Here is a 25,020-nt window from a genome sequence, read left to right as displayed (position 1 = left end):
GCTAACACGGTGCTGTAGCTTCCAGACAAACGGACATTCGGTTTCTGGGCAACAGGAAAATGTACCTTCTCCTTCACCCTTATCTCCTGAACAGCCCGCTCGTCTTTGTAGACGGGACAAGAACGAGAAGAAGCAGAATGTTCTCTATCACAATAAATGCGGTGGGGGCGAGGAGGTGGACAGGCACCCTCGTGTGCATCCCTGCTACAAGTGACCCATTTGGCCACATTTTTACACGATGTGCTAGTATGATTGAACTGGTGGCAGTTTTAACACCTCAATGGATTGGGAATGTAAGGGCGCACGGAGATGACTTCATAGCCTGCCTTGATCTCGGTAGGAAGCGTTAACCGATCAAACGTCAGGAATAACGTGCGAGTGGGCACCAAATCAGGAGCTTCCTTCTTCATAACTCTATGAACAGCAGTAACGCCCTGATCTGATTGATAATTAGTTATTTCGTCCTCTGTCAAGCCATCCAGCAGCCGTGTGTAGATAAACCCGCAGTAGGAGTTAAGTGTCCTGTGAGCCTCCACTTTTATAGGATATTCGTGGAGGGTTTGGGCCTTGAGTAGTTTCTGGGCCTAGAGAGCACTACCAATTTCCAAAACCAGCATTCCACTGCATAGACGAGAGCATGACTTCACAGGACCGGCGATGCCATCCACGCTTTTCTGTGCAACAAAGGGGCTTACAGAAGCAAAAGTCTGGTTTTCATCTAAACGTGAGACTACTAGATATCCAGGTGCAACAGGAAGAGAAATTGAGACAGGAGCCTCATTCCACTTTCTTTTATGTGAAACACTTGGAGAAAGACAAGGAAAATCAGTCATTTGGAAGACGTCCCCCACGACTGCCAGCATCTCTGATGGCCCACTCCTTCCAGCAGGGGCCCTCCAAAGGGGAGGTCCCCACCTTAGGTCACATCTCCCAAATGACAGATGGAGGGAGCAATTGGCAGAGGAGGAAGGTAACAGTTCCCTGGGCCTGGCCGGTAGCAGGGGGTACGTGTGGGCCCTACATGCCAACCCAGGGCTTGGAATTACCCACCCAGTCTCCTGCTACACATCCAAAACGTGGGTGGCTGTCAGGGAACACAGAGAGGAGAAGAAAAGATAAGAAGGAAAGGAAGAAAGGAAAGATGGCCTCAAACACAACAGCGGAGGAAAAGGAGAGCAGAACAAGGAAAGAAAGGAAAGAGGAAACAGGGAATGGGCAGTGCAGGGAAAGGGCAGTACAAGAGAGAAGAGATCCACAAGTAAACCAATGCAATTGAGCTTCAAGAGCCCATGGAGGCACGAGACATCTCCCCAAGAGAGGGGAAAAGGACAGAAGAAGAGACAAGCAGCACTGAAAGAGAAGCTTTGCTGCGAGGATTGGGGCCCCGTGGTCGTCAAGCACATACTCACCAAAGAGCAGTGAGCTCCCTGGGGGGGGGGATACTAAATTGTGAGCACTTTATCTTCGATACTATGAAACACATTTCTTCTACTGAAGAAGTGCTCATAACTCTTAAGGTATGCATTTTAGAGCCCATTTTCCAGGATTTTTCTGCTTCGAATGATTGTTCCCGACATATCCCCATATACTGACCATTCCTCTTGGGACATATTCTGAGTAAGAGATACATCAAAAAATTTGCTAATTATTGTGCTAATTTGTTAAAATTTTTCGTCATCCTCATCACCATCCTCTTCATCCACCTTTCACAGAACTTGCAAAACAGACCATTCACAGAAATTCTATGTGAAGGATACTGTTAACCGTTACTTTACATTCTCTGTGAAGAAAAAAAATTTCAAGGAACTCTGGATACACAAAAGTCAGACAAGTCAAAGCCTACATTTGCTTTCAGAGCAGTTGACCAATATCTTTAGCACAGGATTGTACTCTGGATCAAAATGCTGATTCCACTAAATGTGATTCTGCAATAGTTTTACAATCACAGAGAAAACAGACAATGACACAGCTCAAGACATCTGTATTATTATATTTCTCTCCCTCTAGGCAATAACAGTATGCCACGAGTTAAACATAATGTAACTAGTATTGTCAAACATACTCTCTGACTTACTTTTTATACGAAGACTATGCTTTGTGAAATATTACTAGGTGCTAGGTTGCAAGATAAATTATTTGAATGCCACACCAATGTCTTTTAAAAAACCATCAACTTATGAAAGATATTATTTTGAATAGCTAATAGCATTTTATTCTTTCCTGAAAATGCATGGTTTTGGATGACTATGCAGTAGCATGTACTGTAATGATTAGATATGCTAAGAATTGTAGTACCTGTAGTAACAAACTGGTAAAGATGACACAGTCATTTATGCATTTGAGGCACTGTACATTTGAATTTACAGAGAGACATTGTAGATCTGAGTTTGCAGACTAAGACCAAATGAATTAACAAAAAAATTGGCACGTATAAACATAAACTGAGGTAAAGTAAGACTGTAATTGCTATGCAAATGAATATTTGTACAGTAACAGCAATGAAAATCGTGAGTTGCAATGGGTATGCGTCTACACAATTAAATTTTTTTCAATCAGTGCATATTCAAACAAAATTTCCATTTTAGGGTCTATATGCTTGTTATTGGAGCTTAAATGTGACTGTAATTGTTTTCTGCTGCACCACTACTAGTGGCGGGTAGCCAACCACACAGTCACAGTGATGTGTCAACATTGCCTACATCTTGCTGTGTCTATGGCTCTTCACAACTGTAGCATGGGGACTCTCATTGGCTCAAATATTACTAAACTTGTGACTGTTCAGTATTCCATCTCTGGTGAACAGGCTCATCGATGAAAAGTACACATGTAGGAAATTGAGGATCAACTGTCAGGTGGTTGCCCACGCAAGTCGCCAGCAGCTGTGCACTATTTCACCGTGCCTCATCATGTGCACTAATCTCGCAAAACAATGACATCACCCTGCACAGGCAGCAAACGAGCAGGACGTGGCCTTGGGCAACCGTGCAGATTGTATGTCTCAATCTGCGTAGCCTTACAACTTGGGGCACAACAAGTTAGTCCGAGTTCTGCACCAGCAGCAATGGAGTTCATCGAGACTGCATTAGTTTCACACTCCAGAGATCGCTCTGAGCAGCAGTCAGAAGAGTGCAGCTGCAAGTCTGAAATAAAGGAACTGCTGCAGCCTTCTTAGTGCAGTGATGTTGGTAACAGACTTAGTCTCTGGATGGATGTTTACTTCTGGATGTGATGTTTGTAATGGGACTTAGTTCTCACCCTGGACAGATTTATATACAAGGAAATTCCACGATGATATAACAAACTTACAGGATGAGGGAGAATGGTAAATGTATCAGAGGCAAGGAAACCTCATCCAGAAATGACAGATCATTCTGATATCTCCGACAGCAGAATACATGTACTGATACTACTGTTGCTAAGACTATATAGTAGGCAATGCTGACAAGCAATGGCATACTACATAGTGGCATCAGCAATCCTGGTGTACAATGTCTGTACTGTAGTAGACTGCAGTCTGTGTTAAGCTGAAGTACTGGTGTCTATCAGCCCTAACCAAATGGAGTTTTACACGATGACAGAACTTACAGACACAATTTTCATGTATGGGCAACCAAATGGAAGCAGGAGAGGAGCAGAAAGATCATACCAGATCAGATATCCTCATAGAAGACATGTGACTCACACCCCATTTCCAAGACTGCTCCAATAATTATGTGAAGCAGGGCAATTATTATCACAGCACCATGACCAAGGAGGACGATGAACTACACGGACTCCCAGTTTCAAAGATGTTGTGATTGCTTGCACGGCTCGGATGAGGTGCCTACAATGAGCAGTAAACCAGTTGTATGTGAAATGCGTGTTTTTCCTACTATCGTGTGGCAGTAGTACGAGAAATGCGAACACATCCCTACCATCCAAAGAAAGTGGACGATTTGACTGCTGCCAACTTCGGACATCATTCTGTGTTCAGGCAATGGTTCTTGCAGCGTCTTACAGTCAATACTCACTTTTCTGTGTATGTCCTTTTCACAGATGAAGCCTGTTTCACCAGACGGAATACTGAATAGTCAGTTTTAGTCGTAACTTAATCGATGAAAATCCCCTTGCTACAGCTTTGAACATGGATTGTCAATGAGACTTTGGGGAGGCATAACCAATGATTACAGACTACGCTCATTTCTTCTTCCTCCCAACTAAATGCACCGGTGTACATAGTGTTTATCAGATACATACTACCCAAGTTCCTGGAATATATCCCACTTGTTATTTGTCAATGGATGTGGTTTCAACATGGAGTCCCTCTTCACCTTGAACTGATGATTTGTGACCTCCTGGATCACACATTCCCTGAGGAGTGGACTGGCAGAGGAGATGTTTCGTGACCGGCACATTCACCTGACCTCACCCCATTTGATTCCTTGTTGTGGGGCCTTGAGAAAAGTCTTGTGTATGAATCACCTGTTGAGACTGAAGAGTACCTCCTGGCAAGAATTTTACTGTCTACAAAACTGTTCTAATGACACAGGGTACATTATAACAGCTACGACAAAACTTTCTGTGATTATTCCACACCTGCACTGACACTTGGGGATGTCATTTTGAACAGCTTCTGTGAATGTAGCAGCTTGGGAAACTTGTGCAGGTAAATAGAATTCATTATTACTGTACCGTAGAGTTAGTATTTTAGATCACTCCGACATCAATTTGTGAGCCCCATTATTAGTCCATCAATGAGTGTAACTATCTGAGTGTATTGGGACATATTCGGCAGGAATTCTGTATGTTATTAACAGGGTTCAGAAGTTGGGGGCCTTAGTATAGCGAAGCATGTGGCCAAGGTGGAGATTGTGTAGATTTTTGCTTATACTTTCCGACTCCGGTGTTTCTGGTCTAAAGTCCCTTGCCTGAAATTGAACATTTACCCTTCTCCATCACCCCTGAAAGTTGATATCATCAAGGACTCACTCTGTATGTGTATAATCTGAAGTGGATGTTATGGTTTATGTTGTGTTGCAGTACATAAATGCTCAGTTACAGTGTACTAATTAACCTGTGTAGAGATGTTTCAGAACCAGGTCACGACAAAGGTGAGTGCCCAAACACAATGTTGCAATCGGTCTTATCTCAAACTGCTGTACAGTACTTATACATAGCAGATGAGATCAGTGAATGCCTGGCGTTTTCTAATACCTAAATGTAATATGACCCAGAAGATGATATATTTATTGCTAGATATCTTTTCAACTGTCAAGCTGGAATGATGATTTCACTTCTGCGAGACTGACCTAGTCTAAAAATATTTGGCAGGTTATAAAATTGTTAACACAGCAGTACACTCAAAAGTATATATGCAGGATTAACAATAATGATATTAGGAAAAGTTCACAAATCATACAGTAGATGGATTGATATTTATAGTATCATATTTTACGGAATATAAGACACACTTTTTTCATTGAAAAATTGCCTCCAAAATTTAGGTGCCTCTTATTCTTGAAATTAATATAAAAGTGTCCAGCATTTGATTTAAAATTCCCATCAATCTTAAAAAATGACCACATATTCGATGCTGGGGAAACCTACCTATACCTGGAAACATCAGATTCAATTGGCAGCAGCAGTGCACAAATGTGACAAACATGAGTTATGAGAATTTACAAGCTTGCGAACACCCATCTCCCTCCCACCTCGCCATCATAAACCCAGAACACTGTATAGCCTATGGTGTATCATTGCAGTCTGGAGTAGCAATGAACTTTAATTGACAGCGATTTGTGTTATCAATAACAGTACAATATTTTTGTTAGCAGCTAGTTTCATAATGGAAAAAATAAAAGGTATTCATATGATGTGGGCTATAAATTGAAAGTAATAGCAGATGCAGAAGAACACAGAAACAGAGCAGCCGAGTGGCATTTCGGGCCTCCACCACAGAAAAGCCATTCGCAATTGGCAGCCTAGTAAATAAGAGCTGAAACAATGATGAAGACTAAATGTGCAAAGAGAGGATTGAATGCAAAATGGACATAACTAGATGATGACATACTGAAACACAGATTCGAAGACACTGTCAAAATGGCATTGGAATAAATACAAAAATGATTAAAATGGGTTGGAGTTGATTGGTGCAACAGGTCTATGAAGCCTCACGGACTTAGAATGCGGACCAAAACCAAAATACCTCAGAAAATGCCACAAGAGTATAAGTATTATCTTTCCATCACTTTATTATTCAATATCAAAAGGAAACTAGTGTGGAACTAAGCCAAATAGCGGACATGGACGAAACTCCTCCGACATTTGATGTGCCAAGTAACAGAAATGTTTCCATGAAAGGTCTAAAACTGTAACTATAAAAACAAGTGGACATGAAAAAATCCACTACACTGTTTCATGTTGTGTTGACAATACTAAACTTAATCCAATGATCATGTTCAAGTGCAGAACATGCCAAAACCTTCTGAAATACCGCCAGGTGTTGTTCACGTACATATTAAGGGTTCAATGGACAAGGCTGGTATGAAATTATGGATTAACGGAATGTGGGAGAGAGGGAAAGGTGCTTTATTGAAGAAGAGTTCTCTTCTTGTCCTAGATCATTTTAGCAGTCATTTGAAAAATTCTGTGAAAGAGAAACTGAGAAAGGGAAAAACAAAGCTTGTTGTTATTCCAGGACGACTTGCTTCACAACTCAACATATTGATGCCTTCATAAATAAACCATTTGAAGAGTATTTGAGAGAGGAATGGAACAAATAGGTGATGGATGAAACCCAACATGAATTCACGCCGAAGGAAGGGGGGGGGGGGGGGGGAGGAGGAGAAGAAGAAAGTTCAGATTATTTCCAGGGATTTAAAAGGTCAAGTCAGTTTTATACGCTTAGAATATTTTTGAAAACTGCTTAGAAATTAATCTGAGTCTTATAGTTTGTAACATCTTATAGTCCGTAAAATATGGTATTTCATTTTTGACTGTTTCTGGCTGTCAACATACGCTCACATAACTTTTTTATACTTTGAAAGACAGTAAACAGAGAAATGGTATTCAGTGGGACTAATGCTGAAGAGTAATAAATTACCTATTAAATTGTTATTATGTGTATGTAATAATCAGCTGGCTTATTTTAAATCCAAAAACAAATACATTTTGTAAGTTCTTTAATATTTTACTCTGCCACAAAATGTAAATATATGTGTCAATGATTCAGTTGTTATATTACAGGCATGAACACTTTATTACACAAGTAGTGTAACGTTCAATAACAAGTACTAGAAAGGCACAATTTTAATAATGTCAACTTGAACCCTAAAAATCACACTGGGCAATTACATAACAACAATAACACACTCACAGTCAACATTACAGAGATTCTAAACACTCATTCACTCGGCACAGAAGACTTTCTATCAAATCAAAATAGGTCAGTGAGCACTTTATTGTACTGACAGGATCTTGTTCGAAAAGTTTTCCTGCTACTGTAATTTTTATTTCCAGCCCATCACTTTTGTCCGAACTTGATTTGTTTTTTTTATTCTCGAGTTCTTCTTTGAGTTTCAGTTCATAGTGGCTTCTTGACAACTTAAGAGCTTCTCCAAGTGGATTAAGAAATGACTGCTTTAATTCAGGCAAACAATCAAGAAACCCTGTTTTGTTCTCTTTGTCTCTCATAACCATATAGCGAATGAAATTAAGAACAGAATTTATTCTCGACATATGTTCCAGAAGATCAGTCTCTGCTCCTTCAGGTAGTGTACAACACTTCTTGACTAAAATCTGAAGCATTCTGCCTTTAAAATAAGGTGATACGTCACTGTTAATCTTCATTTCTTCCAACATAACATTCTTTAAATACGTGACAAGAAAACTATTGACGGCAGAGTACTTAGCCGTTTGTGACAAATGTACTAGCAACAAATAAAGACATTTCCTGTCTAATACAGAAAGGTACACTTCAAAAACACTGACTGCAAGCTTTCTATTCTCTTCAGTTGGACAATAAACCATTACAGGTTGTAAACGGCCTAGAAATTTGCTGTGGATTTCAGTTTCAACTGATGAGTTTGTCAGGGATGCTTTAGCAATCCTTGATGTGACAGTGTGCGCTAAAATCAAGCCCTTGTATATTATCAATTGTTCAGAACATTTGAGCATTTCTGCACTAAGAAGTAAGTTTTTATGAAATACGTAAATGGGGTTGTAAACTGAAGGTAGAATTTCTTCAAGAAAATGTTCCCCAAGAATTAAATAATACAATGTACCCAAACCTAACATGGGGATTTCTTCATCTGTACCAAATATACTAGTTGATGGCTGCTCTAAAACTGGGTCATTGAGAGCATCTTCTATTGATTTATAATGGCTTTGCTGATCTCTCTTTTTTATCTTCATGGTTTTAACTTCAGTATATTCTAAGAATTTTAAAAGATCATTTGCAATACAGAATAAATTTCTTACCAGATTCTCTGCAATGACTCTTGACTCACTTTTACTGTGACCTTCAAGTCTCAGAGAAGTATGAATGAAGGGGTGGCCTAATATCATAATTATGGATCTGATTAAAAATTTTCTCTCTCTAGTTATCTGTGTAGATGCTTCAAATGAGGTAACTGCAGTTTTCGCAGTTATCTGAGAAATGAAATGGCTATAAAATGGCTCAATACACCTGTATACACTGACAATATGTTCTACGTTTGGATCACAATCTAGCAATTTTGTCTCTTCCCCTTCGAGATTGTGACTCTCTGGAGCTGGCAATTTTTTGACATGCTGTTCTATCATGTTTAGGCACCACATAAGAGAGAAACCTCTGTTTTTTTGAAGCCTGTCCAACACAATTTGTAATGGTTTTAGGATCATTATTAGTACAGTGTCGTCACCCAATGTTTCTCCTAATTCTACAAATTCAAGGAGTAAATTTTCTGGGATGGCTTTCTGTGCCAAACACATCAGAATATCCTGGACACACTGAAACACATTTGGTCTTTTCTTAAATACATCACGGGTCACAAACTGCTTCACTGCCTCGATAATGCTGCTGCTGTCTTCCACAATACACTTTTCATACTTAACATCACTGAATATAGCACTAGCTTTTTCCGTTTCTCCAGCTGAAAGACAGTGCACCAACACTGCAGTATGCTCAAGGGGTGCTTCAGAGATATTGTGAATATCATCCTCTGTTGTTACCGCCATTATCTCAGTTCAGAAATCTTAATTGTCACTATTCTGCAATGATACAGCCAGTAGCTCAAAACAGTCAGATTCTTCCCAGTGAAGTCAACACTGAAAAGAGCATACATTCTAATAAACAAATGTTACAACTCTAACAGCGATTCTGGAAATTAAGGCATACAACATATTAACGCAGATATGTATTTGTTATTTTTGTAAAAATGCCATATGAAAGAAAAAAGTATTATCAAAATATGCAGGAGCTCTACAAAACAGTCATACTAATTGGCAAATTAATTTATAAGTTAAGATGACAAAATGACTTTTATGCTAAATAACACATTTCACGAAAGCAGTGCCCTTTATTATGATGCTGCAATAGCTTCCTTTTGCCTACATTTATAAAAGTTCTGTGCTTGCAAGATCAGGTTGTAGGCCTTATACATTGTACATATTTAAACTGTGGAACAATGATACTACATTGTACAACATGGAAGGAAGGAAAATTGCTGTTGATAACGACACCATCCCCGATGAGTTGTTGGACAGATGAGAGCTAGGACTGGTAAGCAATGAGGAAGGAAATCCAATAAGATCTTTTCAAAGAAACCATCGTGACATATTCCCATAAAAGTTCAGAGTCCTACACAATGAGCCACTTAACTCGGTACATACAATGAGTTTTTGCAAATTTATATATGTGAAAGTCCACAAGCAGTGCAGTCTGTAGGAAGAAAATGGATGAACTCAGTCAACAGATGAACTTAGTAACTATTTGCAGATTTGATTATTAACAGGTCCCCACCTTACACATTCAATACTCTTGATAGACTGCACAGATAAAAACTGCACAATTTTCGAGAAATTGCCACATTTTCGCCAGGCAGCACATGTGACATACAGTAAGTTGGAGTTACAACGTGAAATGCGGTCACCCACAGACTGAAATAAGGTGATGATATGAAAAATAACAATACAGCAGCCTGAAGGAGGTCCTTCTATAACTGAAATCTGTTACAATGGTACACTGCGTACCCTCCACTACACGCCATACTGTAGTCTGCAGAGAACAGGTCCACTGCTGTACGGAACTTCATTAGCAAGATAGATGTTGGCATCACTTAAGATGGCATGAGATCCAACAAATAATCATGTGTTCTAGAAAATTTCACGTCAGAACCACAGGATGAAAATATCAATGTATCACTTGGTTATCCAAATGGTAGTAATTCCAAAAGTTCAACTGTGGTCCAAAAATGTTTTCTTAAACTATCAACACAGATTCTTCATATGGGAAAAAAATTTAAAACAAAGAAGGCAGATATTACTTTATTAAATATGTCAGGGAAGTTGTTAAGTACACAGTCCAAGGTGTGCAACAGCTGAGAAGTAAATATAATGGCACAGGTTGTTGCTGTTGTTGTTGTTGTTGTTGTTGTTGTTGTTGTATTTAATAACTCTCTCTCTCTCTGCATGAAATAGTAAATTGGAGCCTTCTCAAGCATAAACAGAATACACAGTGAGTGAATGAATGAAGAGCACCGTTTTGGAGTTTTGCTGCATCAAAATTTCAATGCGCCAAATAATAACATGGATGGATGGATGGATATGGTTGTATGGACGCACAACAGCAAGGTCTTTAGCGTGCGCGTGAAAACAGATTGAAATGGGTATCAGTAAAACGCACAAAACAGGACGATAAAACAACACATAAGACACAGATAATAAAAGTTGGAAAACTACGTGCGTACCCGCATAGAACCAGGAAATGAAGTATTGCATCACTAGTAAAACAATAATGACAGAGGAAGACAGTGGTATAAAGAGCTAAAACAATATAGCAGATGCACGTGGTTAGCTGACCACAAGAATGAAAACAGGAGAAGCCAGCTACCCTGCAACACACTAAAACCTCCAGCCTAGAAATTTAGGCCAGAGTCCAGACACATTACAAAACTTTAAAACATTAGTCACACTCATCTCATCATCAGCTACAGCTTATGGGCCATCACCACCAACCATTCCTCATCCCACAACTGCATGCACTTCCTGTGTAGTGTAGAAACAACAGCCTGCAAGGGAATAGAACACTGTGCCACATCCTATCTTCTGCAGGCCTTCTTGGTAGCCCGATCGGCCGGTTCATTTCCCCATATCCCTACATGACCTAGCACCCAGCAGAATGACACATACTTACTCTGCCGTAGGAGCAAGTACACTTCATCATATATCAGCTGGACCAACTGGGTACATGTTCTGTAATGATTCTAAGGCACTAAGTGAATCGGAGAAAATGATAAACCGTTTGCCCCGAATATGACACATCTGCTCCAGCCCCTTCACATCGTGTGGAGCTCTGTTGAGAAAACAGTATTCTCGTCAGGAAGGTGAATACTGGAGACATGGTTGGGGAACATGACAGAGCAGCCAAGGGAATTCTCTTGTTTGGAGCCATCAGTGTACAGTACTGTGAAACTGCAATGCATCTCTAAAATGTTAAAAAACAGAAGGAAATGTAAAATCTGGCGTACGATCTCTCTTGCTTTGTACCTGGTGGTTTGGCAAGATTCAGAGTCCACTATTTCTTGTAGCTCGTCATTGTTAACTGACGTTAATGATTGTGTGTGTGGAACATTAGTTACATCACATTGCAATTTTCTAAGAGACTGTCTAACACTTTGTTGATTTACTGTATCAAGGCCAAACTGACGAAATGATACCGTGATACACAACAAACTTTAAAAAAAAAAATCTGCACCAATGTTGTTGTTACACAGTCGCAGCATTTTAGGACCAAAATTGCTCGGCAGGAATGGGTAGTCCATTTCACAAAAAAGACAGCATAAGTGAGAAAAGATGATGATGATGATGATCATCATCATGATTATATTATTATTATTATTATTATTATTATTATTATTCTTTCTTTCTTTCTTTCTTTTCTCAGACGTTATGTCTGGTCAAAAATGGAAAGTGACGCAGACCTTGATCAAGCGTGACTTCCTTTTAACTGTACGGTATATGTTATATTGCATTTAGGAACTTTCGGGTAATTGAACATGTATCAATAATTACGGATTTCTGTAGTTGTATATATAAGTTTGGATGTAGCTGTATTGCATTGATGTACTGGTGGATATTGCGTGGTATGACTCCTGTAGTTGATAGTATAATTGGTATAATGTCAACTTTATCCTGATGCCACATGTCCTTGACTTCCTCAGCCAGTTGGATGTATTTTTCAATTTTTTCTCCAGTTTTCTTTTGTATATTTGTTGTATTGGGTATGGATATTTCGATTAGTTGTTTTAATTTCTTCTTTTTATTGGTGAGTATGATGTCAGGTTTGTTATGCGGTGTTTTTTATCTGTTATAATGGTTCTGTTCCAGTATAATTTGTATTCATCATTCTCCAGTACATTTTGTGGTGCATACTTGTATGTGGGAACGTGTTGTTTTATTAGTTTATGTTGTATGGCAAGTTGTTGATGTATTATTTTTGCTACATTGTCATGTCTTCTGGGGTATTCTGTATTTGCTATTATTGTACATCCTCTTGTGATGTGATCTACTGTTTCTATTTGTTGTTTGCAAAGTCTGCATTTATCTGTTGTGGTATTGGGATCTTTAATAATATGCTTGCTGTAATATCTGGTGTTTATTGTTTGATCCTGTATTACAATCACGAATCCTTCTGTCTCACTGTATATATTGCCTTTTCTTAGCCATGTGTTGGATGCATCTTGATCGATGTGTGGCTGTGTTCGATGATACGGGTGCTTGCCATGTAGTGTTTTCTTTTTCCAATTTACTTTCTTCGTATCTGTTGATGTTTTGTGATCAAAAGGGTTGTAGAAGTGGTTATGAAATTGTAGTGGTGTAGCCGATGTATTTATATGAGTGATTGCTCTGTGTATTTTCTTAATTTGTCTACCTGTCCATAATGTAGGTTTTTTGTGTCGATAAATCCCCTTCCTCCTTCCTTTCTGCTTAATGTGAATCTTTATGTTGCTGAATGTATGTGATGTATTCTATATTTGTGGCATTGTGATCGTGTAAGTGTATTGAGTGCTTCTAGGTCTGTGTTACTCCATTTGACTACTCCAAATGAGTAGGTCAATATTGGTATAGCGTAAGTATTTATAGCTTTTGTCTCGTTTCTTGCTGTCAATTCTGTTTTCAGTATTTTCGTTAGTCTTGGTCTATATTTTTCTTTTAGTTCTTCTTTAATATTTGTATTACCTGTTCCTATTTTTTGTCTTTATCCTAGATATTTACAGGCATCTATTTTTTCCATCGCTTCTATGCAGTCGCTGTGGTTATCCAATATGTAATCATCTTGTTTAGTGTGTTTTCCCTTGACTATGCTATTTTTCTTACATTTGTCTGTTCCAAAAGCCATATTTATGTCATTGCTGAATACTTCTATTATCTTTAGTAATTGGTTGAGTTGTTGATTTGTTGCTGCCAGTAGCTTTAGATTATCCATGTATAGAAAATGTGTGATTTTGTGTGGGTATGTTCCAGTAATATTGTATCCATAATTTGTATTATTTAGCATGTTGGATAGTGGGTTCAGAGCAAGGCAGAACCAGAAAGGACTTAATGAGTCTCCTTGGTATATTCCACGCTTAATCTGTATTGGCTGTGATGTGATATTATTTGAATTTGTTTGGATATTAAGTGTAGTTCTCCAATTTTTCATTACTATGTTTAGGAACTGTATCAATTTAGGATCTACTTTGTATATTTCCAATATTTGTAGTAACCATGAGTGGGGTACACTATCAAAAGCTTTTTGGTAATCAATGTATGCGTAGTGCAGCGACCTTTGTTTAGTTTTAGCTTGATATGTCACATCTGCATCTATTATCAGTTGCTCTTTACATCCTCGTGCTCCTTTGCAACAGCTTTTTGTTCTTCATTTATAATTTTGTTCTGTGTTGTATGTGTTATTAATTTCTGTGTAATGACTGAAGTTAATATTTTGTGTATTGTTGGTAGGCATGTTATGGGGCGATATTTAGCTGGGTTTGCTGTGTCTGCTTGATCTTTAGGTTTCAGATACGTTATTCCATGTGTATCAGGGAATGTGTATGGGTCTGCAATGTAACTGTTAAATAATTTATAAATAAAATAGAAAGAAACATTCCACATGGGAAAAATATATTAAAAACAAAGATTCCATGACTTACCAAAGAGGAAAGCACTGGTAGATAGGCACAATAAAAAAACACGAACACATACACAAAATTTCGAGCTTTTGCAACCCACGGTTGCTTCGTCAGGAAAGAGGGAAGGAGAGGGAAAGATGAAAGGATGTGGGTTTTAAGGGAGAGGGTAAGGAGTCATTCCAATCCCGGGAGCGGAAATACTTACCTCGCGCACACACACACACATATCCATCCACACATATACAGACACAAGCAGACATATTTAAAGGCCAAAATGTCTGCAGGAGGCCTCTCAGGACCCACGTTACAGCAGGCAGCAGGATGTGCTCCCTCCACACCTCCACAACCACCCCTGACATCAAACACTGAGATGAATTAAAATTTGTTGTAAAATTTTTCCCCTTAGCGAATGAATGTCTTTTGCTGCCATCCCATCATTCACAAGCACCTGGGGAGGAAGGTATACAGGTTCATGGCTCATTTCAGAGTAGCCATGAAGCACGAGAATACAGAAAATCATTACAAGATGACAATGGCTGCACTGGCGTATCTCTATATAAAAGGCACCCATGGGTAATGTTGCACGCACAATGGCACCGACAACAGTCACCAGCTCCTGCTGTCAGAGCTCATCTGATACAATCAGCCAACAGCTTTTCATAGTCCATCATTTTTGTCGAGTTTTGTTGTGTTTGGGTGTATTCTATCAAGGAAGTTAAGATCTCTTCCCTCTGTTACAGGAATAACAAGAAAAGTTTAACAAATATATGAGATGAAGAGAAATACGTTCTATTAAATGTCCAAGATGATTCCTGGTGGCATTAAAAAGTAAGATCACAGATACACTGCACAAATTCAAAACAATTCAACAAGCCAAACACATGTCAATTAACCATCAATTACTGTCTTTTAGCATGTGTGCGTAACAAAAACATAAACTTCAGAGTAAGACACTTGAACCCCTAAAGCTCTGAAAAGTGGAAACATACACAACACATTTGCAAACCATCTCATGTAACAGGATCACGACCTTGCTGGCATAAAATCACCAGTAACCAACAATAATAATCTGTTGATAACCGACACTGAACTATCACAACCTGAGAAAGGATCCACTACAGAAAATTTAAGGAATTTTTTGAGGTTATAATCTGGGCCTAGCATTTCTGATGCAGATTTTGTCAATGCTGCATTAAATATAGAAATGAGGCTGAAATGGGTAAACAGTTGTAGAACATGCATAATATAACATACGGTATTGTCCAATAAATTATTAATATATTCTTAAGTTGTTCAAAACCTGTGGTTTTCAATAAAGTAGTGATTTCAGGCCACAGATTCAGAGATATATCTTTGTTATTGTCCCTCAAGATGCCACAAATTCTTTCTTTCTTGTATTAAACTTATAAATTTCTCACCATCATTATTTTGCATGTGGGAACATTCACAGATTCAAATGAAGAAAACACACTTGAATTCCACTAATCATTGTCCACAGTCTGCACTTTTGGGCACTGAGATCATTCGCAAAGAAATTGCATGCACAGTGGTGTACTGATATTAAAAGACTGTCCACAAGATCAACAATGTCTGTCGCCGACAGAATCCCCTGCCACTGTGACCACAGCCTAAGTTTGGTATGACCAATAAATAATCAGCCCAGTACGACTGCATCTTTCTGACAGGTGCAGAGAGAAGTATGCCACCCTTTGGTGGCCCCTTTGATTTCCTCCATCTTGTTGAGGGTTGTGGTAGCCAACGGCTCCATTTTCAAAACCTGACATCTCTATTCAACTGTAGGTCTGAGCCAGATACACTGGGCTCAAGTTTTTTCCCCTGTGCGATTGCTTCTTTATAATTTCTCAACAAGTTCATTTCCTGGTGCACTCAAAGTGGCTCAGTGTCCAGTGTCCAGATTCAGAGCTGTGGAGCTCAGCTAGTAAATCTTAGGTATTGGTGACCAAAACATTTCTGGGGTAGTACTGATATATTCCTTCTATGTAGGTCACTGAGTTGCTAAAATCCCAGATGTTCCGAGACTTGACGTGTTACAAAGCCCCCCATACAAGCAAAAATGTAATCAACTCTGCCACCCACTTTCAATCAATTTGTGTAGATGCATCCCAAATTGGGGCAGTCGTACAGAACTGAACGGAGTAGATATTTAAGGCTTACAGGGCCTGTATTTCCCTTAGGGCCATGGAAGAGCTCCATCCATATCACAGGACGTCGTACACACGAGGAAGTGTCAACAGCAAACTGTATGCAGACAGGGGGCAGAGTTGGATGTTCTTGCACAGATCCTCCAATCGTAACCAAACTGGTCTGTCTAATGGGCTTGCTCGGAAGGCTTCAACTGCCAACTTCACACCATTGTGAGGGACAAGATCTAAGGGTCTAAAAATACCAGTACTGATGGTGCTGATGACACATAAGCAACACACAGTCCAGGCAGGACAAATTGTTTTGTTTTGTGACACAAAAACAAATAATGTCATATACACCTCTGTCAGAACCTTAGGACATGAAGACAAAAAAGGGCTTAAAAAGCAACTATACATTACGCCCAAATGACTGAAGGAAAGAGAGCTAAGAACAAGGACTTCCTCTTGGGGAAAGGTCCACAAAATATGCCAATGAGGTAACTGAGGTCCTGAACTAAAGATTAAATGTTCTTTGTCATATTGCTAAAACAGATAAAAAGTAAAACACAGTCAACAGTCAGCAAGTCATTCCCTAAAACAGCGGATAACTCAGACTGCAAACATACATTAAAACATATATAGCTAAAAAGAGGGCATTCGGTCAGGATATGGCAAACTGTCAAAGGTTGATGACAATGTCCACAAAGTGAGGGGGGGCTCACCACTTAACAAACAGCGATGGCTAAAACGACAGTGTCCACAGCTGGGAGAGGTTTAACTCCATGGAGCTTGTACCCATCAAAGGAAGACAAGTGGTGATGCCAAAGTGACACCACCTGCTGACAGACGAGCCGAGGTACGAGGACAGGAGTCTCGACAGCAGCATCAGCGATCTCGTTTCCCGTCAGACCGATGTGACCAGGGACCCGACAAACATCTCAGTGAATCCTTTGTACCCGTTTCACTAAGGGATGGACTATGTGCAGCACACAGAGGCTTTGAAGGGCATTGAGAGAATCGGAGCAGATGACACAATTGAAAAGAGTGTGTCGCTGGATGTATTGCGTGGCTTGATACAGGGTGAAGAGTTCTGCTGCAAATACTGAGCAGTGTTCTAGAAGCCGAAATAAAAAATGGTCGGTGCCAACAACAAAGGCACACCTGACACCATTGTCAGCCTGAGAGCCATCAGTGTACAGAAAGATACTGTCACAAAGTTCCGTGCAAAGGTCGAGAAACTTACGGACATGGACAAGTTTGTAATGGCGTATGACAGCAAGGTCTTTACCGCGCGCACGAAAACAGATTGAGACAAGTGTCAGCAAAATACACAAAGCAGGAAGATAAAACAATACATAAAAAACAGGTAACAAAAGTTGGAAAACTATGTGCATACCGACACAGAAACATGGAATGAAGTATTGCGTAAATAGTAAAACATTAATGACACAGGAAGAAAGTGGTATAAGGAGTTAAAACAATGTAACAGGTGGACGTGGCTGGCTGACCACGGGAATAAAAAACGGAGAAGCCAGCCACCCCGCAAAAAACTAAAAGCTCCAGCCTAGAAGTTTAGGCCAGAGTCCAGACACATCACAAAACTTTAAAAACTTAGTCACACTCTTACCGTCATCAGCTAAAATAGAGGGCAGATCCCCACCAATATTTGCTTCTGCCCTTGCATCACGATACAAAATGCACTCAATTAGAATAGAGATGCACACGCCACAAGCATCAGAAAGTGGGGGATACTATTACCGTAGTAAAAAGCTGTGTGTGAGAGGGCAGGTCCAATTCTGACATACGTGAGTGTCACTTCATCCTGCCTGAGCAACTGGTAGGAGGAATGGCTCGGCTCGGTTCGGCTCGGCTCGGCTGCACTGTTGACTTCACCAACCACAGCTTACTGGCTGTTACCGCCAACCATTCCTCATCCCACAACTGCATGTACTTCCTGAGTAGTGCAGAAACAACAGCCTGCTAGGGAATAGGACACTGTGCCACATCCTGTCCTCTATAGGCTTCCTTGGCAGCCTAAATCGCCCTGTTCATTTCCCCATATCCCTACATGACCTGGCACCCAGCTGAATGACACCTGCTTAACCTCCCGTTAGAGCAAGTACAGTTGGTCATCTATCAGCTGGACCAATTCCTCAGCTGGCTACCGGTTCTAATTGAATTGGAGCAAATGAGAAACCGTTTGCCCCAAATGCGACGCATCTCCTCCAGTGCCTTCAAGGTGACATTGTCAGGGAACGTGACAGAGCAGCCAAGGGAATTCCCTTGTTTGGAGCTATCAGTATATGCTACCATGAAACCGTGAGACATATCTAAAATGTTAAAAAAATGGAGATTTAAATGTAAAATCTGATGAACGATCCTCCTCAAAATTCGTCAAGCCTAAAACAAATCTGGGCCTCTGGAGAACCAAGGAGGTAATCTGTTCGCACCACAATGTAAAACATGAAGACCAGACACACCCATCTGTAGAAGGCAACCCTTTGCATGAATCCCATAGGGCCTCTGTGCCTGTTACAAGAATGCCTTTCCAGAGGAGGCTGAGATATGGTATGGTAGGCAGATATGTATGGTGTGGACAGTGTTTTGTACGCCTGGTGCACCATAAGTACTCATTGCCTGACGTGAAGTGGCAGTTCACCAGCCACTGAACAGAGACTTGGTATGGAGCTTGTTCTAAATACCCCAGTAGCCAACCGAATCACTTCGTGGTGCACCACATCCAACATCTTTAAATAAGATGGTCTTGCAGACCCCTATACCATGCACCCATAATCAAGCCAAGATCACACAAATGACCTGTAAAAGCGGAGCAGAAAAGTCCTGTCTGCTCCCCTGTATTGAGGCTAAGATAATTTAAAATACTTAAAGCCTTAAGTGACCATTTCTTCAGGTCCTCAAGATGGGGTAACCACGTAAGCTTGTTGTTGTTGTTGTTGTTGTTGTGGTCTTCAGTCCTGAGACTGGTTTGATGCAGCTCTCCATGCTACTCTACCCTGTGCAAGCGTCTTCATCTCCCAGTACTTACTGCAACCTACGTCCTTCTGAATCTGCTTAGTGTATTCATCTCTTGGTCTCCCTCTGCGATTTTTACCATCCACACTCCCCTCCAATGCTAAATTTGTGATCCCTTGATGCCTCAGAACATGTCCAACCAACAGATTCCATCTTCTAGTCAAGTTGCACCACAAACTCCTCTTCTCCCCAATTCTATTCAATACCTCCTCATTAGTTATGTGATCTACCCACCTAACCTTCAGCATTCTTCTGTAGCACCACATTTCAAAAGCTTCTATTCTCTTCTCGTCCAAACTATTTATCATCCACGTTTCACTTCCATACAAGGCTACACTCCATACAAATAGTTTCAGAAACGACTTCCTGACACTTAAATCTATACTCGATGTTAACAAATTTCTCTTCTTCAGAAACCCTTTCCTTGCCATTGCCAGTCTACATTTTATATCCTCTCTACTTCGACCATCATCAGTTATTCTGCTCCCCAAATAGCAAAACTCCTTTACTACTTTAAGTTCTCATTTTCTAATCTAATTCCCTCAGCATCACCCGACTCAATTCGACTACATTCCATTATCCTTGTTTTGCTTTAGTTGGTGTTCATCTTATACCCTCCTTTCAAGACGCCGTCCATTCCGTTCAACTGCTCTTCCAAGTCCTTTGCTGTCTCTGACACAATTACAATGTCATCGGCGAACCTCAAAGTTTTTATTTCTTCTCCATGGATTTTAATACCTACTCCGAACTTTTCTTTTGTTTCCTATACTGCTTGCTCAATAAACAGATTGAATAGCATCGGGGAAAGGCTACAACCCTGTCTCACTCCCTTCCCAACCACTGCTTCTCTTTCCTGCCCCTCTATTCTCATACTGCCATCTGGTTTCTGTATAAATTGTAAATAGCCTTTCGCTCCCTGTATTTTATCCCTGCAACCTTCAGAATTTGAAAGCGAGTATTCCAGTCAACATTGTCAAAAGCTTTCTCTAAGTCTACAAATGCTAGAAACATAGGTTTGCCTTTCCTTAATCTTTCTTCCAAGGTAAGTCGTAGGGTCAGTATTGCCTCACGTGTTCCAATATTTCTACGGGATCCAAACTGATCTTCCCCGAGGTCGGCTTCTACCAGTTTTTCCATTCGCCTGTAAAGAATTTGTGTTAGTATTTTGCAGCTGTGACTTATTAAACTGATAGTTCGGTAATTTTCACATCTTTCAACACCTGCTTTCTTTGGGATTGGAATTATTATATTCTTCTTGAAGTCTGAGGGAATTTCCCGTCTCTCACATCTTGCTCACCAGATGGTAGAGTTTAGTCAGGAGTGGCTCTCCCAGGGCTGTCAGTAGTTCTAATGGAATGTTGTCTACTCCCGGGGCCTTGTTTTGACTTAGGTCTTTCAGTGCTCTGTCAAACTCTTCACGTAGTATCGTATCTCCCATTTCATCTTCATCTACATTCTCTTCCATTTCCATAATATTGTCCTCAACAACATCGCCCCTGTATAGACCCTCTATATACTACTTCCACCTTTCTGCTTTCCCTTCTTTGCTTAGAAATGGGTTTCCATCTGAGCTCTTGATATTCATGCAAGTGGTTCTCTTTTCTCCAAAGGTCTCTCTAATTTTACTGTAGGCAGTATCTATCTTACCCCTCGTGAGATAAGCCTCTACATCCTTACATTTGTCCTCTAGCCATCCCTGCTTAGCCACTTTGCACTTCCTGTCGATCTCATTTTTGAGACGTTTGTATTCCTTTTTGCCTGCTTCACTTACTGCATTTTTGTATTTTCTCCTTTTCTTTCTTCCTAGAGAATGGTGGTCTCCACAGTTGACACAGATCGGAGGCGGAGCACAGGGAGTATTGGGATGTGAAGGATGTCCACGATCTTGACAGGTGACACTGGAATTACAGGGGGAAGACATATGGCTGAACTTCCAACACTTAATGCATCGCACTGGATAGGAAGGGCTTTATGTCACAGTGGTAGAGCATCACCATGACATTCTTGGGTAATGTGTCACTCTTGAAGGCCAAGATGAAAGCGCTGGTGGCAACCTGATTATCCCTCAGACCCCAGTGGACACGCCCGACAAAATGGACAGCTCGCCACTCTAAAGTGGCATGCAGCTTATCATCAGACTGCTAAAGAAGGTCCCTGTGAAATATGACCGAGCGAGGTGGCGCAGTGGTTAGCACACTGGACTCGCATTCGGGAGGACGACGGTTCAATCCCGTCTCCGGCCATCCTGATTTAGGTTTTCCGTGATTTCCCTAAATCGCTTCAGGCAAATGCCGGGATGGTTCCTTTGAAAGGGCACGGCCGATTTCCTTCCCCATCCTTCCCTCACCCGAGCTTGCGCTCCGTCTCTAATGACCTCGTTGTCGACGGGACGTTAAACACTAATCTCCTCCTCCTCCTCCTGTGAAATATGATACCCTGGACCATATCTGAGCTCTTATAGGGCATGATGGAAACAGAAACATCCCCCAGATTGTCACAGGTGAGTAGTGCCCGTGAATGGGAAGAGGCTGCTGTTTTGATCAAGACCGACTGACCGCATTTTGGACAAACCTCCACCTCCCCAAACTTGTTGTCTAAATGCTCCACAAAAAACTGATGTTTCATTGACAAGAAAGATTCCCCATCAACTCTCGTACATATGAGGTACCAGGGTGAATAAGCTTCACTGCCATCCGTAGCCTGGCATTCCTCCCATCGTGCCATCCTTAGCCTGATGTGGCCGGGGGAGGGAGGGTGGGGTGGAAGGATTCGGGGTCATATTTCTTAGCATTGAAGTTAGACCTTGACTGCTTATTTGGGACTGCTGGTGTTTGCCCACCAGCAAGAGATGACGTACTACACTTCATGGCGTGTCATCCGCCCTGATGCCACCCACTCCGACCTGAGGCTCTCCCCATAGGCGCCACCCAGCCGCAGCAAAGGCCACCTGGCAGGATGGCCATTGTCGGGAGTCCCGATGCCCCAGGGTGACAGGCATCTACTCTTTGGCATACATGGGGAGTTAACGGCGCAGGTGTCAGCAGAGCGATCCCTGTGTGGTCAGGGGGCTACAACCAACAGGGTACATGGCGGCCCCATCACGACGGACTGGCTACCGTCCTGGATATTAGGTGCAAACGATCTAAGAAGCCCATTATTGTCGACAGTGCAGAAAACGGTACTGCACAGAGGATGGAAAAAACGCACCCACGAGGGTGACCTCGCTCAACAGCTGGAGAACAAGTGGAAGTGCAGATCCATGTCAACGAAGGATACGAGAGGTCTCAGCACACGATGGACACTATGCACCATGTAAGGTGCCCTTTTCCAATTGGCTTGCTCTTCGGGAAAATTTTGAAAAATGGACGTCAAACCCTACACGGGATCATCACATGAAGGCCGAAACATGTAAGACTCCTTTTAGTCGCCTCTTACAACAGGCAGGAATACCTTGGGCCTATTCAAACCCCCAGACCTGCAGTGGGGAAAACAGTGGAGGGACTGTTCTGTTGTCAGGCTACTGAAAATATCCGAGGACTGTTCCTCAAGGATGGGGAAAATGAACAGCAGGAGCATAAACATGCTGCAGAGGCAGGGGCCTCTAGGTAGCCAAGCACGAACTCACCAAATAGTGGCAAGCCCCCTGGAGGGGTTCATATGTTTGTAATGTTAGGTCCGACAGGAAGGTGCCGCCACGAATCCTGTTGAGTTTGTTACGAGTAGAGATGGTAATTGGTAGATCCCAAGCTTGTCACAGACTTCTCTGTTGCAGCAAAGTCCGCCAACACATCCAAAAGATTTAAAAAAATAAAAACAAAAAAATACTAGGGCTTCATTGTCGCAAAATATTCTCCACCAGTTCTGGAGAATACCAAGAACGAAGAAAACTGTCTACCTGTAATTTTTTCGTGCCCAGCTCACCTGATGGTGTTGCCGAACGTCATAGAGTTGTAAGCTTCTGCATTGAAGTCTTGGTTCCTATCTGCTGAGATGATTGTATTGCTAAGGTCACTGGTGTGGGTTAAGTTTGGTCTGTTTCATTGTGGATCATCTGTTCTGATACCACTCCCTCTAATCAGAGGCTCTCTCCATGTCTGCAACCCTGCCACAGCAGAGGCCATCTGTTTTAGTGTGCCCTCCCCTAACAGCCCTCACTGCTGTCAAATTTACGAAAGCAGAGGTAAAACTTTAGAAGGGTAGTATAAGTAATTAAACCAGAAAGGTTGCTGGAGAGATTGTGATGTGAACTAATCTGACAGCTGTCCTGATAACAGCCAAGTTGTCAACATGAAAGCTCCACTAGGTATAGGACACCATTTAGTTGCCTCTTGGAACAGGCAAGAGTTGTACAGGTCTATTCTAGCCCAAAACACCAGAGGGGTGAAAAAAAAATCTTATGAGATATCCGAACACTGAATGATGTTACACCTACTCTGACACTTTCAAATCTGGCAATGGAAAATCTAACATGGAATAATGTTCAGCAGTCTTCACATTGTGCCTGTCTGCGAACTCAAATCTCCAGCATGTTGTGGGTAGCATCATCTTTTTCATAATACTGCCAATTTCAAATCTGAGACATTTGTAGAGAAAAAGATCTTGCACAGAGCCATACAGATTATTAGCGGACCTGGCAAGTAAAAGGAAGGTCAGCGTTGGGCGTAATATTGATGATTTATTGATAGCAAAATCGATTTTCAACCACATAGTGATCATCTTCAGTGCTGTGGTGTACAAAATAAACTCATAGGCACTGGTATCAAGTTATTATCAGTAACCAAAACTGAGAAACGATCACAATGTTTCACAATACAGGATATATGTCCTCATCTCCCGCCACTCACTCGCCCCCCCCCCCCCCACCTATCTTCTCCTCGTCCACTCTCTCTCACTCTCTCTCTCTCTCTCTCTCTCTCTCTCTCTCTCTCTCTCTCTCTCTCTCTCTGTACCTCATCTCCTCCATCCCACACCCTCACTCCATCTCATCTCCCTCTCACCCCCTCCCATATCCTCCTCCCTCCTTCCTCTCTCTATCTATCTCCTTCTCTCTACCTGTCTATCTTCTCTTCCTCCCTCTCTCTCTGACTTTAAGTCTTGTTTACTGTTATTTCACGTGAAACCTTGACTGGGAACTGAAGTAGCTTAAAGGAGCATACACACAAGGCCAATGGGACCAATGAATGACCACCAACCACTTCGTTGGCCAAGATTTTCTTAGTGTGTGTGGGTGGCAAATTAGAACCAATGAAGCGGTTCTCCTTAGTTGCAGTTCGTACATTCGGCAGTAACATTAAAGCATTGGCGGTGCGTTGGCCTTGAGACCACTCATCAAGTGTGAATGTCGGGTTGAAAGTTCATTTGTTCCGTGTGATTTCCTGTGCCTGTTGAATGGGTGTTTATTAATTGCATTTAAAAATACATTAAGCTGGTATACGAATCGCCAGTAGTAAAATATCTCAAAAGTGACCATTAATCTTTCTGCAGCGGGTACAGCT

At 41.2% G+C, this 25,020-nt stretch overlaps 1 protein-coding gene across 5 annotated transcripts in view; it reads right to left on the bottom strand.

Annotated features, from left to right (window-relative positions):
- LOC126176015 (ubiquinone biosynthesis protein COQ9, mitochondrial) overlaps positions 1 to 25,020 on the bottom strand; it is a 198,353-nt gene that overhangs the window by 148,174 nt on the left and 25,159 nt on the right. For 2 of the 5 annotated variants that reach the window (XM_049923136.1, XM_049923135.1), the window contains exon 2: positions 7,147 to 9,285. The exons of 2 other annotated variants lie outside the window; for them this stretch is intronic. In XM_049923136.1, coding sequence (XP_049779093.1) covers positions 7,363 to 9,195 — 1,833 coding nt within the window. In that variant the 5' untranslated portion in view covers positions 9,196 to 9,285 and the 3' untranslated portion in view covers positions 7,147 to 7,362. Of the gene's footprint in view, positions 1 to 7,146; positions 9,286 to 25,020 lie in introns of those variants that run through there. One more of the 5 variants, XM_049923134.1, reaches the window with a different exon arrangement.

This window comes from Schistocerca cancellata, chromosome 3 (genome assembly GCF_023864275.1).
Source record: "Schistocerca cancellata isolate TAMUIC-IGC-003103 chromosome 3, iqSchCanc2.1, whole genome shotgun sequence".
Classification (NCBI taxonomy): Eukaryota; Metazoa; Arthropoda; class Insecta; order Orthoptera; family Acrididae; genus Schistocerca; species Schistocerca cancellata.
This window is presented reverse-complemented; position numbering and strand designations above follow the sequence as displayed.